General features: G+C 43.0%; 1 protein-coding gene across 1 annotated transcript in view; it reads right to left on the bottom strand.

Moving 5' to 3' along the window:
- Nucleotides 1-5,807: 5,807 nt before the first annotated feature.
- epb41a (erythrocyte membrane protein band 4.1a) overlaps nt 5,808-16,250 on the bottom strand; it is a gene marked incomplete at its 5' end in the record, with an annotated part of 33,315 nt that continues 22,872 nt past the window's right edge. The window contains 5 exons of the mRNA XM_080013719.1: nt 5,808-5,883; nt 8,886-9,021; nt 9,219-9,299; nt 10,058-10,174; nt 10,293-10,421. Of these exons, the coding sequence (XP_079869845.1) occupies nt 8,923-9,021; nt 9,219-9,299; nt 10,058-10,174; nt 10,293-10,421 (426 nt within the window). The 3' untranslated portion in view covers nt 5,808-5,883; nt 8,886-8,922. The remainder of the gene's footprint in view (nt 5,884-8,885; nt 9,022-9,218; nt 9,300-10,057; nt 10,175-10,292; nt 10,422-16,250) is intronic.

Consider the following 16,250-nt stretch of genomic DNA (forward strand, 5'->3'; position numbering starts at 1 on the left):
TTTAAATAGTCATATACAGCTGTTTATATATGAAAGACTGTGACTCTATGAGTTTCCCGTTTTCAAAAAGGAGATTTAACATGTTTAGGCCTAAACCTATGTTTTCTTTTTTCAAAGACATGCAAAATTAATAGCCTAAGCTTAATGTCCTATAGGCCTGAACAAATGTTACCCTGTGATTTATAGAATGCCATTGAAGTCCATAGTGAATAAAACAATAAATAAGTACATTAATAAATAAATGTCTTTGAAATAAATCTTGAAATTAAAAATAAGGCAATAAATGTACATATATAAATGAGTAAATATAGTTCAATAAATAAATAAATAGCTTATTTTAAAAAGGACAATTTTCAAAAGACAGTTTTTATTATTTCAGGGGACTTTTATATCACAATTCCATATTTATTTATTTATTGAAGGGGACGTTTATTTCATGGCATTTTTTTTTTTATAGCATTTCCAATCCTTATATGCAAATGAATAGGGCGGGGTTATCCCATAGATTCACCGGGATACAGACGGGGAGCACTGCACTGATGTTGGCACACTCCTACGCAATAGTGGTGGTTTCTCGAAGCTGGTTACCTAATCGGTTGGAGAGAGAGGCCCGTAGTGGGCGAGCCGGTCATGGTGTAGGGCAGGGGTGGCCAACCAGTCAGAGACTAAGAGCCACTTTTTTTACTGTGTTACTGCAAAGAGCCACATCATACACATGGGCACACATGAACATCACCCCATCCCTTCCTCACACACACACACACACACACACACACACACACACACACACACACACACACAGACCTCTGCTCAGCCAGATTTATTGTAAATGTCACACACCAACATGATAATGACAGAAATTGACTCCTAGCCCCCGCGACCCGACTAAGGATAATCGGTTGAAGATGGATGGATGGAAGGAGTACTAAGACCACAGGCCAGTTATTTTCAACAATTAACATTGTGTGCACTGTCTCACACACACAAACTCTCAGTTCAACCAAGTCCACAAACAAAAATATAACATTGTGTGCACTGTCTCACACACACAAACTCTCAGTTCAACCAAGTCCACAAACAAAAATATAACATTGTGTGCACTGTCTCACACACACAAACTCTCAGTTCAAAAAGTACTGTTGTTTATTCATTCATAGAGGGGGGAATTGGACTTCGAGTTTAATGATAAGGATGTTTTTTTTTCATGTTGGGTCAATTTATTCAAAGTGTCCCTTAAACCCTAACCTTTAAGAATCAGTTTTGGCTCTTGCCTACCATACACGATCCGATGCTTTGGCCATCCACATATACCTGGGACTAGGTGTTCCGGAGCCCTGGCCACATTTTTGAAAAAAAAAAAGTAAGTACTGTAAGTACTGAAAGTACTGCGTTTCCGCGGTATACCTCTCAGTTCAACCAAGTCCACAAACAAAAATATAATAATTAACAATAGCGTTTTTCTCTTACTATGCATGTTGCTTAGTGGGACTTCTGGCATTCCTTGTCTTGAACAATGCTCTTCAAATCTGGCTTGAATTCCGTTGTTGCCACTCGAAGCAATTCTTTCACATGGGTGTCATTGACAGTATCTTAAGCGCAGCCCGTTTGACATTGGGGCATTTTTCCATTGGCACACTTCTCCAGAATTCAATGGTCCCTTCCCTTAAAGCAGCTTTCAGTCGGTCCTCCTCCTGCAGCTCGCGAGTCGCGACACACACACACACACACACACACACACACACACACACACACACACACACACACACACACACACACACACACACACACACACAGACAGACAGACAGACAGACAGACACACCCCTCCAGCCTTCACAGTTCTCCATCGGAGATGTTCGATACGCAACGCAATTCACCGGCCGATCCATCTTATATGTTGACTACTAACCATGTCAATAGTGTTGAAAATAAACTTCCAAATTTTTTTGAATGTTATTTGGTGTTTTATTAGTCTTAATGCCGCGTTGACTTTGTATGGAGGCGCTTTTGGTGTAAACGCGGCATTTGGACTAATAAAACAGGCCTTAATGGGACATGACTCCTGCTGCTGTTCGCTTTGAGTAAATGAGGAAGTGATCCGCGGTGGAAAACGAGTGATACATCATAGCGATTTTATAATCATAATAGGGAATGAATGGCTGCGCTTTTTTTTTTCTGAGTTTTTGACGCTTGTTATGTGAAAGAGCCGCATGAAACCAGCCAAAGAGCCACATGAGGCTCGCGAGCCGCGGGTTGGCCAGGCCTGGTGTAGGGCCACCACTCAGGTCTGCTTGACTAGCCGCACCCTCTACACCACATATGACAGCTGTTCCAGCACAGTGCAAGGGTCAACCTACTGGCACAACAGCTTGGGGGAGAGGCCCTTCTTTCTCTCCCGATAGTATACTCACACCTGGGTCCCCGGTGCAAAGTCCGTTCCCCGCCAGCGGGAGTCGTAGGCCAGCTTCTGTCGGGACCCGGTGTTACCCCTCTACACTCCCACAGTGCTTATGGTTGGACACAAACTCCATACCCCAGCCCACTTGGTGTTCAGGCTGCCCCCAGAGCCGGATGTGCAGGGACTCCTCCAGCAGGGACTGCTGGCCATGGCACTGTGCTGGAACAGCTGTCGGACGTGGTGTACAGGGTGCTGCTGGTCTAGCGGAACCGGGTGGTGGCCCTCCACCGTGACCAGCTCACTCCCGACCACCCGCTGGCTCCAACCAGGAGGTGGCGGGAGCCGAGGACCAACTCTGAGCAACCACTCCTAGTCCCACCACTCTTGCGGCGACGCCCCCTCACTCCGCCGACTCTGAATCTGTGAGATAACCACGTCCCATTCATTTGCATTTAAGGATTGGAAATGTGGCAGTGGCAGATTCGGGTGAGTGGTCGAGCGGGCTCCGGGAGGCGAGGTGAAGTCAGCGTGGTAGACCGACGCTCCCCGCCTCGGTGCCAGCTGTGGCCAATCGGACTCACTGGCCTATCACAGCAGCTGGGAAGGTTCTTATATGTCTGTTTGTCTTACAGTGAGGGAAGCCACGGCAGGGAACGTGTGGGAGTGCTCTGGAGACTGGAGACTTTGTTGACTGTTCCGCACTTGAGCGTTTTTCTTTGACTGGAGCTGCTATTGATATAACCTGCCATGCCGGCGCCTCTTCACCATTACCTCTGTGTCACCGGGTCCTTGAAAGAATCTGGGTAGCAAACCCGCTACAGTGGCATTATGAAATAAGTCCTCTGAAATTAAGTCTTTTGAAAAATGTTCTTTCACAAATAAAAATGATGTATTTATGTATTTACCTACATTTAATCATTTATATATTTCATATTAACATATTGAATCCAAAGGCGTCCTTATCGGTACCTATTGTCTGTTGGAATCGCAATGAAACAAAATGGAAACATGTCATTTTATTTATCTTGACGTATGGAAAAGATTTGGTGTGTTTTTTTTTTGTTTTTTTTCCCAAATAGATTTTATTTCCCCACAAAACAGGTCAAAACAATAGATAGCGTAACACGACTACAAAGTAAACATAACAGTAGGCAATGGGTGCAATAAGGTGTGGACGTTAATGTTTATTCAGTGCCGGGGTGCTCTTTAAATGATTCCTTTCCTTACGGTGTCGGTGAAGAGGGTGCGCGTTGAAGAAAAGGAGAAACAGAAAGCTACAAAGTTGTGTCGGGAGCGCAACAGTTAAAGAGAGAACAGGACGCTGAGATAACTGCAGCACATCAAGGTGTCTGTACAGAATACATGTGTACTAAAAAAAAAAGAAAAAAAAAGTCACATTTTCCTTTGAAGATATTTTAAATATCAAATAATTTAAATAAATAAAAATAAATAATACAAAATGAGTGTAGATTATTTTTTTGATTGCGCTTAACTAGGGATGCAGTTTTTGAAGGACTCTACGGGCTGCTCGCTGATACAGAGTACTGATTGAAATACCAACGTTTCTATTTTGATTGATATACCCACTGCGCTGTTCAACCGGATAAGACGTAACATGAAACTGTCAGCGAATAACAAAAGTACATTGTGGAAACTGGTATCTGGTCACCCCTGAACCACTTGCCTGTTGGCTTTAAAAGCCGGCTAAGCTCAAAACACTGCAAAGATTTGAGCAGCGTACCTGCCTTGTCGGCTGTCTTGTTTTCAAAAATGGGGTTCCTTGCGCTGCAGCGCTACTGTTTGGCGTTCATAAACATCCACGGTGAGTTTCCTGCTTTTCCGAATCGCTTTGTTTTGCTAAATTCATTCGACCGCATCAAACCCAACTCCCTCACTGAGAAAAGTGTAAAAACATGCCCTGTAACCAGGGCCGCGTCCCAAATTGCATGCTAGTATACTATTTGGCTAGCTAAGTTAGCATGTGAGGTTTTTTTTTTTAGCGTGTTGTCCGAAACCATAGTGCATTGAGTAGAATGTGAATAGTTCCTTGTTGACTTACTGTGTTTGGTAAAATTGTATGACATTTCTGGAACACTATCCCACAATGCATTGTAGGATTTGTTGCATATGCATTTGTAGCGCGTCTTAGTCCCAACCGCCTCCTAGATGAGTGTACACTGCCCCCTTTTGGTAGAAGAGCAGAAACATGAGCAAAAATAAAAAGTACACAATGAGGCGCCGGAAAAAAAACACAACCCCGAGCTGTTGCTTCGCCGGGCCAGTTTGTGGAATGAATGCATGTGTAACCCGTGATACAGTGATAATGCGAGATCCTCCAAATACAAACTACAACATAAGAGCACCACCGAGAAGACGGACGATCTAAAAATGTCAAAACACATACAGTACAGACAAATTATGCCACAGAGGAATAAAACGGACAAACACAACCAAAAACAGAAAAATTCCGCGACCGTCTTCTTGATCCTGGTAAATCTCAACGAATCAAAAAGATGAAGCGATGGGTTCAGCCAAATAACTGAGTCGGGACTTTTAATCAGGACGAAATTAGGACTTCCACCAGTTGACCTTTTCTTTGATGAAGACTACCTTGTTTTTACATGTCATTTTTAAAAAATATTGATTTTTTTTTTTTTGTATGGTTTTTATTTTTCACATTGAGAGGGCAAAATTAAAATAAACTTTTACAGTACAAAGGGACGACGCCAAACTTCCCAGAGATGTTGCTGCCTCCTCTTGGTGGTTTTTTGCGGTTGTTGTTTTTGAGCGAGAGGAAAATAGACCCACAATCCACCTCGACCACTTTGAAACGCTGATTTAAAAAAGCCTGACCCCCTGAAGACGATCTTTACCTTTATGTTAAGAAAGACTGTAGAAAAATAAAACTACCAGTGATTTCAAATAGATTAAAAGACCAAATGCCCTTTTTCCGATTGTTTTCTTAAAATCTCCAGACAAATCGGAGGAGTAAATTCACAAATGTATTAAAACTTTCATTTTGTCATAAAAAAAAATAGCAAAAGATTATAATCTTTTAAATAATCAGTATAATGGTGTTCGCTCCAGTGGCAGTGAAGAGAAGAGACGGGGAGGATTGTGGGGAATCCCTGGAAAAAAAAAAAAAAGAGAGAAAAAATAAAAAATAAAATAAAAATAAACCTGGGTGGGAATTTCATCCACCCCCTGGGGTTGGTTGAACTCCAGAAAAGAAACAAAAAATAGGGCTTTTGAAGTTCATAGTTCAAAGTTCAACGCCGCATTCCCTCTGATGTGGTCTGGTGGAGACATCCAGGGCCATGGACATTGTGTGTGTGTGTGTGTGTGTGTGTGTGTGTGTGTGTGTGCGTGTGTGTGTGTGTGTGTGTGTGTGTGTGTGTGTGTGTGTGTGTGTGTGTGTGTGTTAGTGCGTGTGTGTGGGGAGATGTGTCTTCCGGTTCTTCCCCGGTGGCAGAGTTGTTGGACCAGCCTTCATTTAACAAAGACAGAAGAGATACAGAGAAAAGAGTCATGAGATCATCGGTTTGGTTACTTAACTAAAAAGAAAAAAAAAAAGAAAAAAAAGGAAAAATCGGGTCGAACAAACTACAGCAGAGCTTATTTCATCCGAAAGACGGAATTGATAATTGATGACATACAGTATTCTTCTGTGCTTTTTAATGCAGTAATGGTAATGCCAATTGTAATCGTAATTGGCGGCTTATAGAGATGGTAATGTTGGAGACTGAGGCCTGGATAAACAGGGTTCTACTGTATAAATCAATGGCACCATCGAAACCGTCCCGTCCTGTGAGGTGGAGCAAGACGACCGTGGTTTGAAGGCAGGGTGGGGCATGTGCTGCGTCCAAACAGCTTTTCTTCAAACACTTTGCAAATAATCTTAGTGATGTTTACTTGCGACTTGTGGAATTCCTCTCCGGAAACAGGTTAGGTTACAGATTATTTTTGCTCTAACGAAATTCTCCCCTTTGCTCTCGAGATTTCACGCAAAATAAAATAGATTCATGGTTGACAGACATTTAAAGCAGCTTCCAAAACATTTACTTGTAAAGCCTTGTCAATGGGGTGTGTGCCCAATGGCCAATCAATGGTTATCATTGTTCATAGTCCAGCGCAGCAATTTTCAACCAGCAGCCCCTTAGTGGGCCACAAGGGTACTGCAAGTGGGCCACCAAATCATTGAAAAAACACGATTTTAATGATTTAAATGTTTAAAAACTCATTCCATTGCATTTTTCTTGAAAAAAACCTTGAAAATGCATGACAGCAATAAACCAAATAACCGTACGTTGATCGCTGCAGTACGTGCTCCTTCCGGTGTGGCACTCCTTTGATAGTCAAAACAAACATGCTCTGAGAACACGCCTGTCTGGATGTGGGCCGCAAACATTTTTGAGATTTTCAAGCGGGCCGTGAGTCAGAAAAGGTTTGGAGCCGATGTTCTAGCATTTCTTTTGGGAAACCATTGGATTTGAATGAAAGCGGCAGGCTTAGCCAGATGTTGCATTCAATGACACCAGGCTGCACCAGAGGCCCAGAGGCATCATTTTTTGCATGTACAACATGCATTTTCAATTGGAAAAATGTGCAGAGAGAGAGAGTATGGAATGGCGGCAATGCAGCCTTTGTATCTTCTGAGGGTTTGTTTAGAGATACAGTATCTGTATCTGGCCGCCTTGTCAAGTCTGTTTGATGAACCGCCAGGATTGGATCCTGAGAGAAAGCAGATCTGTCCAATATGAGTCGGACTTCAAGGCGGATTCTATGCAGTGAATGGCACACTGCAAAACATGAAATGCACATATATTCTTCATTCTTTTTAGTGCGAGACTTTTGAGACTAAATTGACCGAACTAGATTGTGTATTTTCTGACTTTTTCCCAAGCTTTCCAAAAATATGCTTTCTACGAATAAGAATAAATAGCTCATTCCATGGATTTCCTCATAGTCAAGTCATATCAGTAACTTTTGACGAAGAGGAAATGTCAATAAACACATCTTCATTTCAAGAAAGCAAGAAGAATGTTTTATAAGATTACGCGTTCTATCACGAGAGCTGTTTCCTTGTTTCAAGAGATATTCTTCTTAGTCACCCGAGTAGCAGATCATTTTGCTGATATCTAGAAGTTTCCTTCACCAAATTCAGGATCCTTCCTTGTTTTCCGTTGGGACGGTGTCAGAAGGGGCAAATACAAGTTGTTCTTGGGCTCAACTCTGATGTAAACACAGTGAAGCTGATTGACTTGAAGGGGGCGAGACTCACATGCATGCAGCACCGGACCCTGAGCGACACCCTCCCACGGCCCCCTCCCCCCCATGCTGTGTTTACATACCACCCTGGAAGCGGGCTAAACAGCACCAGATCGCTCGCAAGCTTGGACACACTTTAACTCTACTCGAACACAAACAAGAGCAGAATTAAAGCCACATGGGCGTCGCTCTTTAGCCTACCTCACGCTGGGACGGCCACGTTGGCAATAGACTATTAGAAATCCGATTCGGGGATATTAAATGTCTTTGTCATCGCTGCTCAGTTCCTTAAGGTTCCTTCCTATTTCCTTCCTTCCTTCATTCCTTCCTTCCCATTCACTAGCGCTTGCAATGCGATCCTCCTTTCATCCCCTAACCACCCATAGGGAATGTTTACGTAACCCTGTTTAGTCTCTGCTGGAGCCCTCATTCGTAGCCAGTCATCGCGTTTGTGTAATTAAGGTGGCGACTTGTACCATTACTCCTGCCTCAAACGGGCCATTAAGGGGAAGCCTTGTAACAATATGAAGTATTTAACCACTTTGGTCAAAGTCTTAATGAAGCTATTGACGTAATGAGTGAGTTACTGGTTACAGTTACAGTGCGGGGGGTTGACTCTTTTGTTTGTGTTCCCAGATGAATCAGTTGGTCAGATGGGGCTCTAACAGAATACTGGGCCCTAGCAATTGTTCCCATGGTTCCTTGTATATCATATTGTAGTTTGAATTTTAGACAATATATATCACAGTATTTCAAAAGGAGATTTTAAAAGGAGTGCAAGACCGGGTAAGAGTATTTATTGCCTGGAGTTAACTATCAAGTTATTATTCATTACAAAAATATTAATTAAAAACTTTTGATTAATTTATTAATAATTAAGTAATTTTAGATTTTTCATTGTTTATTAAATTATTTTTAATAAACAATTTTTATTTTATTTATTTTATTTTTAGGTATATTGTTTTGTGTGTGTGTGTGTGTGTATTCTATGGAGACACATACACATATATATATATGTGTTTATTTATCATAGATTTGACATTTCTCTATTTTCTAGTTTACTCATTTTTAGGATTATTGTATATTGCACATTCTTCAGCTATTTCTAGCTGAAAGTTCAGCCGGCTCTCTCCATCTCTCCTCTCATCTTTAAATTGGCGAAACTCCCAGCTCCCAGTCTCTTCCCAACAGAAGAGTAAGTGGTGCGTGTGGATCTCTCACCTTTCCCAGGTAGCTGTTGGAACCGGGGGCCGCCGTCCTACTCCGGGGTGATCTCCGTTTCCTGATGTACCACTACTTTGGTGACGGACATATCTGGGTGCTGCTCCTTGGCTTCCTTTATGGCTTGGGCCAGAGCCTAAACAATGGCAGGGAGGGGGGGGTATATTTTTTCCTCTTTTTTGACATTGTCTTTTGTTTGCTTTTTGCGCTGTGAGGTGCGATTAAGTCTTTCAGGCATCCCTCAATTTTTAACGGGGGGTTACATTATTTTTTTTTTGATGCTGAAGAGCATTCATTCGGTCTAGCCAGTGAAGTACAACTAGAACTCCTCACCTTATCATGGTCGATCTCTGTGTCTCCAGTGATGACAATCCTCTTCTCAATGCGAGTTTCGGATACACCTCCTTTCACAGTCTGGAGACAGAAAAAAATTTGCAAAGATACCAAAACAGGCTACGCAAGTGAGATATATACACAAAAAGTGTAAATAAATAAGTCATTTATATCATCCAAAGCTTGCATGGGATTACACATGATCCTCACAAAAAAGGATTTAAAGGATTGGCTCTTTTTTAATTTTTTTTTTATTTTTTGCAATCAACACATCCATAGAACATTAACCTTAAACCTTATTTTTGCAGTATGGAGTAACTTTTTCAGTGACTTTCAATGCATTCCAATGGGGCAAATGATTAGACCTTCTAAAATGCAGGATAAAGGACATTTTTTAAAACATGAAGCAGACAGCAAGCAGTCAAAAGTGTCTCAAGTTAATTGACAATCCCGGAGATTGTGTTTGAAATGCAATATGCAAAGGAGATTGTCGGGGAGCTCCCCGACTCGCCATTTGCTAAGCAGAGTATTTCTATTAATCATGGTTTCTTGACGGCTAAATCATTCGCCCCATTGGACTGCGGCACAATTCTAACTCTATTAATTGTGCCGTGAGCCAGAAATATAAATGCCTCCTCAAGTAGGTGATGCGAAACAATGTTTTAACAGGGCATTAGTAGCAAAACAACCAGCACGTATCCATTAACCAGACAGCGGCAATTTGAGGAGCAGAGGTCGGTAACATAAAACATGGTGACATATGACATAGATGCATGGCAGTCATTTCCCCTGACATGATTAGTATTGATTCGCTGGTGTAGGCCGTGGGGTGGGCTAACCTTGGTGATCTGGGTGGTGGTGGTGGTGCTGACCGTCTCTGACGTGATGGTCTGGGCGCTCAGCAGAACGCCCGCGTCCCTCTCGGCCGGGCTATCCGCCGCCTGCGGGAGAGACACCTTTGGAATGTTAGACCAGACCATCTTGGGGAAGGAGCGGGGAGAAAGCGGAGAAAGCACAAACTCATCGTAATTTTTCCTGATTCTCCTTACCGACATGTCCCAGAATGCTCCTCACCTGTGCAGACTCGTACGTGATGGTCTTGGTCTCGGTGTGCACCAGCGGGATCTCCTTGTTGGCCACCGTCCCCCGCAGGGAGTTGGTAACGTCCGATATGGTGATTGTCTGGGTCTTTAGGACAGGAGACTGGGGGGGGGGGGGGGTCGGATACACACCATCAGACAGTTCTCTGCTAATTCTACAAATGAAAACAGTTAAAAGCCATATAGGCCTCAACAGAAATGCACTATGAAACATTATAATGTGAGTAAATTCCATCAATCATCTGGTCTCCGCAGTATTTTGTAGCCATTAGTATCCTCTTACCAGTATAGCAACAATGCTGGCAATCATCTTTCAGGGATATGAATGCTTTTTTGTAGAACATTTGACTGTTGACATCACTCATTTTTACCACGAGCATCTGTGTTCACCATTCATTTCTATGACATTCACAAACCATGTCTCAAAAACGTGTTCCTGAAACATCCAAAAGAATCAACATAGCCATCAATAGCCATGGTAAAAGTCTGTGATCTTGAGAGAGCAATTATTTTTCATTAACTGAATTATAAAAAGAACACGGTATTCCTTTACTTTTTTGTAACTTTGTAACTGGTGTGCTATCACGGAAAAACTCAATCTCAAAGGACCTCCTGGTTAAATAAGGGTTAAAAAATAAAATAAAATAGGTCCACACGATCCTTTTGGTAATAAGAAACCACCCTATTGGTCCAACTTGTGGAGCCAGTAAAAAATACTTCCTTTATTAATAGTTGATAGCATTAAACATTGGATTGTGTCATTTTTTTAAATATATATATTAGCATTGGAATTTTCAACCATATTTTAGTCGGAAAGTTGTTCTTCAGTTTCTATTGCAAACAAGTGTATGGACTTAAGTACAGTATATAACAAGATATTCGGAACGCATACAGTCAAATGTTCTACAAAATTTGCTCTACAAAACATCACGTTCTTTATATCTGGAGCAAAAGTGGAAAAGATACATACAACATAACCCTATTCAGATTGCATCTCTGTTATAAGGGAAGAGTAAATGCCAGCCGGTTGTTTCAAGATAAATTAATGCAAAACAACCACAAAAGCATTTGAGTCTACTCGGAATACTGACAGGAAAGGGGGGTTACTATTGGATGTAGTCTTCTGTACCTGTTAGTAATTACAGTAAATGAGGCTGAGAGGCTGAACATGTGCTTTTCATAATAAGAGTCCTCCTGTGGGATGCGGAGATGAGCACGGAGCCCGAAGCCTGCCAGTTAACCACATGCAGTGGCTCAGATATGCATATTATGAAAATCAAAAAGATTCATAAATTAATTTCAGTTATCTTAATTTTTATTTCTATCGCCAACCTTTGTGCTAAAAAGAACGATTTGTTTAGGTCGCCGTCAAGGCTATTAAATCGTTGAGCATTTTAAGAAAAAGGCTAAAAGAAGATATGTAAAACACATACTATACTGTAGCGTAGAAGGTTGAATTTACTTTTATGTACGAATCTGATAGTTATTGTGTTTTTCAGAATCTTGGTAAATAAAAGGAGACTTTTAATGTGGAGGAATGTCGATCTCACATCTCTAATCTTGTGATATGTGTTTTCCAGTTTATGCTGTCATCATTGTAGTAAGTATAAAGTGTGAGGAAGATATACCTCAGAAACCAAAGCAGAAGCCAACCCAAAACGTTAAAAAGTGTAGTGTGTAGTGAAATCCAATGCCTCAGTGTCTAAGGCACAGGATGAGGCTCTTCCATCAGAGTCTGTGATTACAGTGCAATGGAAGAATTGAAGCGCCAACACCTCTGAGCTTAACCTGGCCCTTTGATTACATTTTGAAGGACAGTAGACAACATAATGGCATCATCTACATCCACGCAAGGACTTGGCAAGGACTTGGCAAGGACTTGGCAAGGACTTGGCAAGGACTTTACTTTGCTCCCAAAAGTGTATGCAGAGATTGAATATTGAAATGAATTCAGTTGGTTGTCAAGTATTGCAATGACAAAGGCCGTGTGTGGCCGTGGCCTTAGAAAGTACGACATGCGATTCTTCTAAGTAGACTAGAGATGTGTTAAATACCTGGTAGACGGTTTCAGTGTGTACTCTACAACAGCCTTCCTCAGGAGACGGTTGTTGTATACCTGTGGGAAGTGACTAGACACTGGTGTCTAGTGTTGACTGGCAGAATATCTGGGACAGTATTCCAGGGGAGGGGCAGTTGTCGAGCCCCCTGACTGCGGATTACTGTCCCAAATAACCAGTGACGTCTTCTGAAGAAGGCTGCAGATCAACACACCAAACTACCAACAAGGTATTGATGCAATGAATCGTGTAGACCGGATCGACAACCAGATGTCACATACTGTATATCCAAACTACACATGCTAAATGCATTTATTTTCATAGTACTTACTTCACACCTAGTACCTTACTTTTAAATGAATACTTGAAATCTCCCATAAAGCATTACCATATCATGTAAAATGGCAAAAGCACTACGCTAAATGTGGTATAGTGATTTTTCAACAGGGTGCATTACAGTGGAAGTACAGGCTTACAGTTTCAAAGTACTGTAGTCAATCTGAACACTCAATCATCAGGAACTGCGCATGTGAGTAACACAGACAAAAAAATTCTAACATATTTAATACATGTACTCGCATGCACAGCTGATTGCAGTTAATAATAGTCCAGTTCCGCAAGGCAGCCTCAGTTAATGAATCTGCTTTGAGCAACATTTCAAAGGGTAAACATGTTACAGTACTTTTTTTCCCAGAGCTATTTCCATTGGCACATTCTCTGAAAACAAATGGTTCATCAATATTCCCTGTCAACAAGATAAAGGGTTCCGAGCCACTGCCTTAACTCCAACCCAGGACGACAGGATGAGAAACTGTTTGTCAATCAATGCTCAATAGTTAGTACAAGTTTTTATCATCTGAAAAGTACTTATGGATGAATCTGAACAATTAGAGAGACAGAGACAGACGTTCATTAAAGCCACTTGATTGGTATATTAAGAAAAATCAATTTGATATCTTCAAGACTAGTTAACACACAACAGGATCGTATCGTTGAATCCAAAGTATTCAGTAAGATAAAACCAACAACTCTGGCTTCAGGGCCTGAAGAATATGGCGAGCAGTAATAAAATGAAGGGCCTGGCAAACATACGCAAATGTGCACTTGGTCTGTTGAGATACAGCCAACATTTGGAAATGCACTTTAAGTGCATCGCCTGCCATAATATCACTCTACTTAACCCTGATACTGGTGTATATGGATGGGCTATAAATTATTTTCTTCACAAGGTTTTTCTCTCTCTTGGGGTTGGGGGTGGGTGGGGGAGGGGGCAGAGGCGGTTAACAAGAACACACGTCGGACATCAATCGGGAAACAAATAGAGCGTGTTTTCTATGATTTGACCACCACCGGAGGCGAGGTCGGGTAAACATATTACACCCGCGCCTTGAGAAGTGCAACAGAGTCAACTTTTAAGGCCATTGAAGATACACGGAACAGCTCACGGATTATTTCACATGTTCGGCCGGACCCAAACCAACCCCACCCCGTCCTCTTTGTCCCAACGCAATGCTCCAACGTGAAACCACGTTCTGTACTTCAGAGTTTTCAGCCGACTGATTGACGTCAGGCGCTTTGAATCCGCGACTTTAAAAGTGTCCCAGATAAAATACGCTGACTGGGAAAGCTGTGGCAGTCTCCTGAAAGAGAGGAAAGTATTGCGTGTAGCAGTGTGCAAGGGTAAATGTTGGCTTTCCCTGTGTGATAACGAACCAAACATTATGCCTTTGGTACGAGGCAGTGGTGTCACTAAGGGGGTGGGGGTGCGGACAGCACCGGGTGACCCCATCAGAGGGGGTGACACCACGGCTGGCGAAACGTGAATCTTGTTCACCCAATGAAAAGTTAAACGTGCGTTTTGCCCACCCAATCTGAAGTTGTGAAATCAGAGCTCTGCTGCGCGTCTCCGATCTCCATTTCTTAAGTGAATTGAGTAAAAAACAAATGAAAACAGTGTGTTTCTATTGTAGATGTATGAGCCATGAGGTACCGCACTGGGTGCCACCAACCCTGGTAACGCCACTGATACCAGGGGCGGTTTAATGGGCGGTCTTTTCAAAAAACAAACACTACAGTCTAGGGAGGGGCTATTTTTTTTCATTCCCCGTTCATCTAACGTTGATTGGATAGAGTTTGTTCTGTGTGTGTGTGTGTGTGTGTGTGTGTGTATGTGAATGCGTGACTCGAGCGGGGTAAACGTACTGTAGGGGGCAATAACAGGAAGCTGATCTGTACAGAACAGAAGGGGGGGAGACATGACACTTATCCCAAAGCGGTCTTGAGAGAGTGACGTTTTTCCCTGTGGTTTTAAGATGTTCGGAATTGGGAGCCATTTCAGATGAAGACCAGCCACAGCAGGGTCAGCGCCATCACCAGTAGGCCAGACAGGAGGAAGGAGGAGAGGCGCAACGGCGGGAGCCCGGTGGACTGCAAATGACGGGGGGCAGCTGCCGAGGCCCCGGCCTCCTCCGGCATGTCGATGGACACCTTCAGGGTGCGGCCGCTTGGCTTCGCTCGCTCCTCCTCCTCATCCGACAACCACCATAACTCCTCTCCCTCCTTCCCCTCCTCTTCCTCCCAACCGTCCTCCTCGCTCTCCTCCTCATCCTCTTCGTCCAGAAGATAGTCGCGGCTACGAAGGACCACGCCACAAGCTCTTACCTTACCGCGCCTCCCTCCTCGCTGTGCCCGGCAGTGGGGAACCAAGAGAGACAGATAACAAGAGAACGGATGATGAGCGGGGGGTGGGGTGGGGGCAGGGGTCGGGGGAGGAAATGGTCAACATATGGAGGGGTAGGAAGGAGGAGGTGTGGACGTAGAAGGTAGTGACAAGGCAGAGTGGGGCAGCACCCATTTGGAGGATGATGGTATGGGGGTGGGGGGGTTAGTGAATTCTTTGCAAAAAGTCTCCGGCAACGCATCTATTGAAAGAACGTCTCCTCGTCTACTATGCTGCTGAGCATCCATCACTCTGCACTTAGTAGTGGGTTTCAGAATAAGGGCAGTGAGGGCGTTGGACCCTGGGTGGTCGAAACCAGGCCGCACCCTGAGCAAGTGCAATTGCAGCAGAAGTAAGTAGGCAGTATGTATATACAACGATCCAAGCCTGAAAATGTCTGTGTACCCTGATGATACAGTGAAGGATTTAACTGGAAAAGGATGGACGCTGTCCCTCCCCTCGGCTGATAAACCGTGACACAACCATCCAAAAGTTCGCTCTAGGGTCTCTCAGGCACCTGCATTTTTCAAATGAGTACTGTATATTGGCGCCTTGAGTGAATGCAGGGCAGAAGCGGAAGAAGGACAGAAGAGGAAGGGATAGTAGATAATTTACTGTTTTTAAAATGGACCTTTAATCCTTAGATCTGATTAGAAAAAGGTAGTCTTTGGCAGCTAAATTTGCTAGCAATAGTGCAAACGTTTTGGCAGTGCGACGTCTTTCAAATGCCAACTGGGGAAAGGATGGACACAGGATGGAAAAACTGAGTTATGGACGAGTTGGCCAGACCTCAGTGTGGCAACCGCACTGCTTTCTGTGACTGAAGCATCAGCCTGTTATGACCTTATGCCTTGCCGAGCCTATCGTGTACAGTACCAGGTCTTTCCTGGAGTGTTCTACGCTGTAGGATGTATATAATAATTTAACTTCACATGCTATTGCATTATTTTACAGACACACTTTGAATTAGTGTGTCTTTAAAAAGTTAATTCATAATAACCCGAAGAGATAGAAGATATCAGGTTCGAGTTTGCAAACGTTAAAATTGTGCTCGATAGGCTTAGTACAAATGGGCCGTTCAGTGGCCTAGTCTTGGAGGGGGTCTTTGAAAAAAGATCAGGGAGGTTTGATTATTGTGCCGTGGCCATCTGGGTGG

The sequence above is a fragment of the Zeus faber genome (assembly GCF_960531495.2).
Source record: "Zeus faber genome assembly, chromosome: 1".
NCBI classification, from domain to species: domain Eukaryota; kingdom Metazoa; phylum Chordata; class Actinopteri; order Zeiformes; family Zeidae; genus Zeus; species Zeus faber.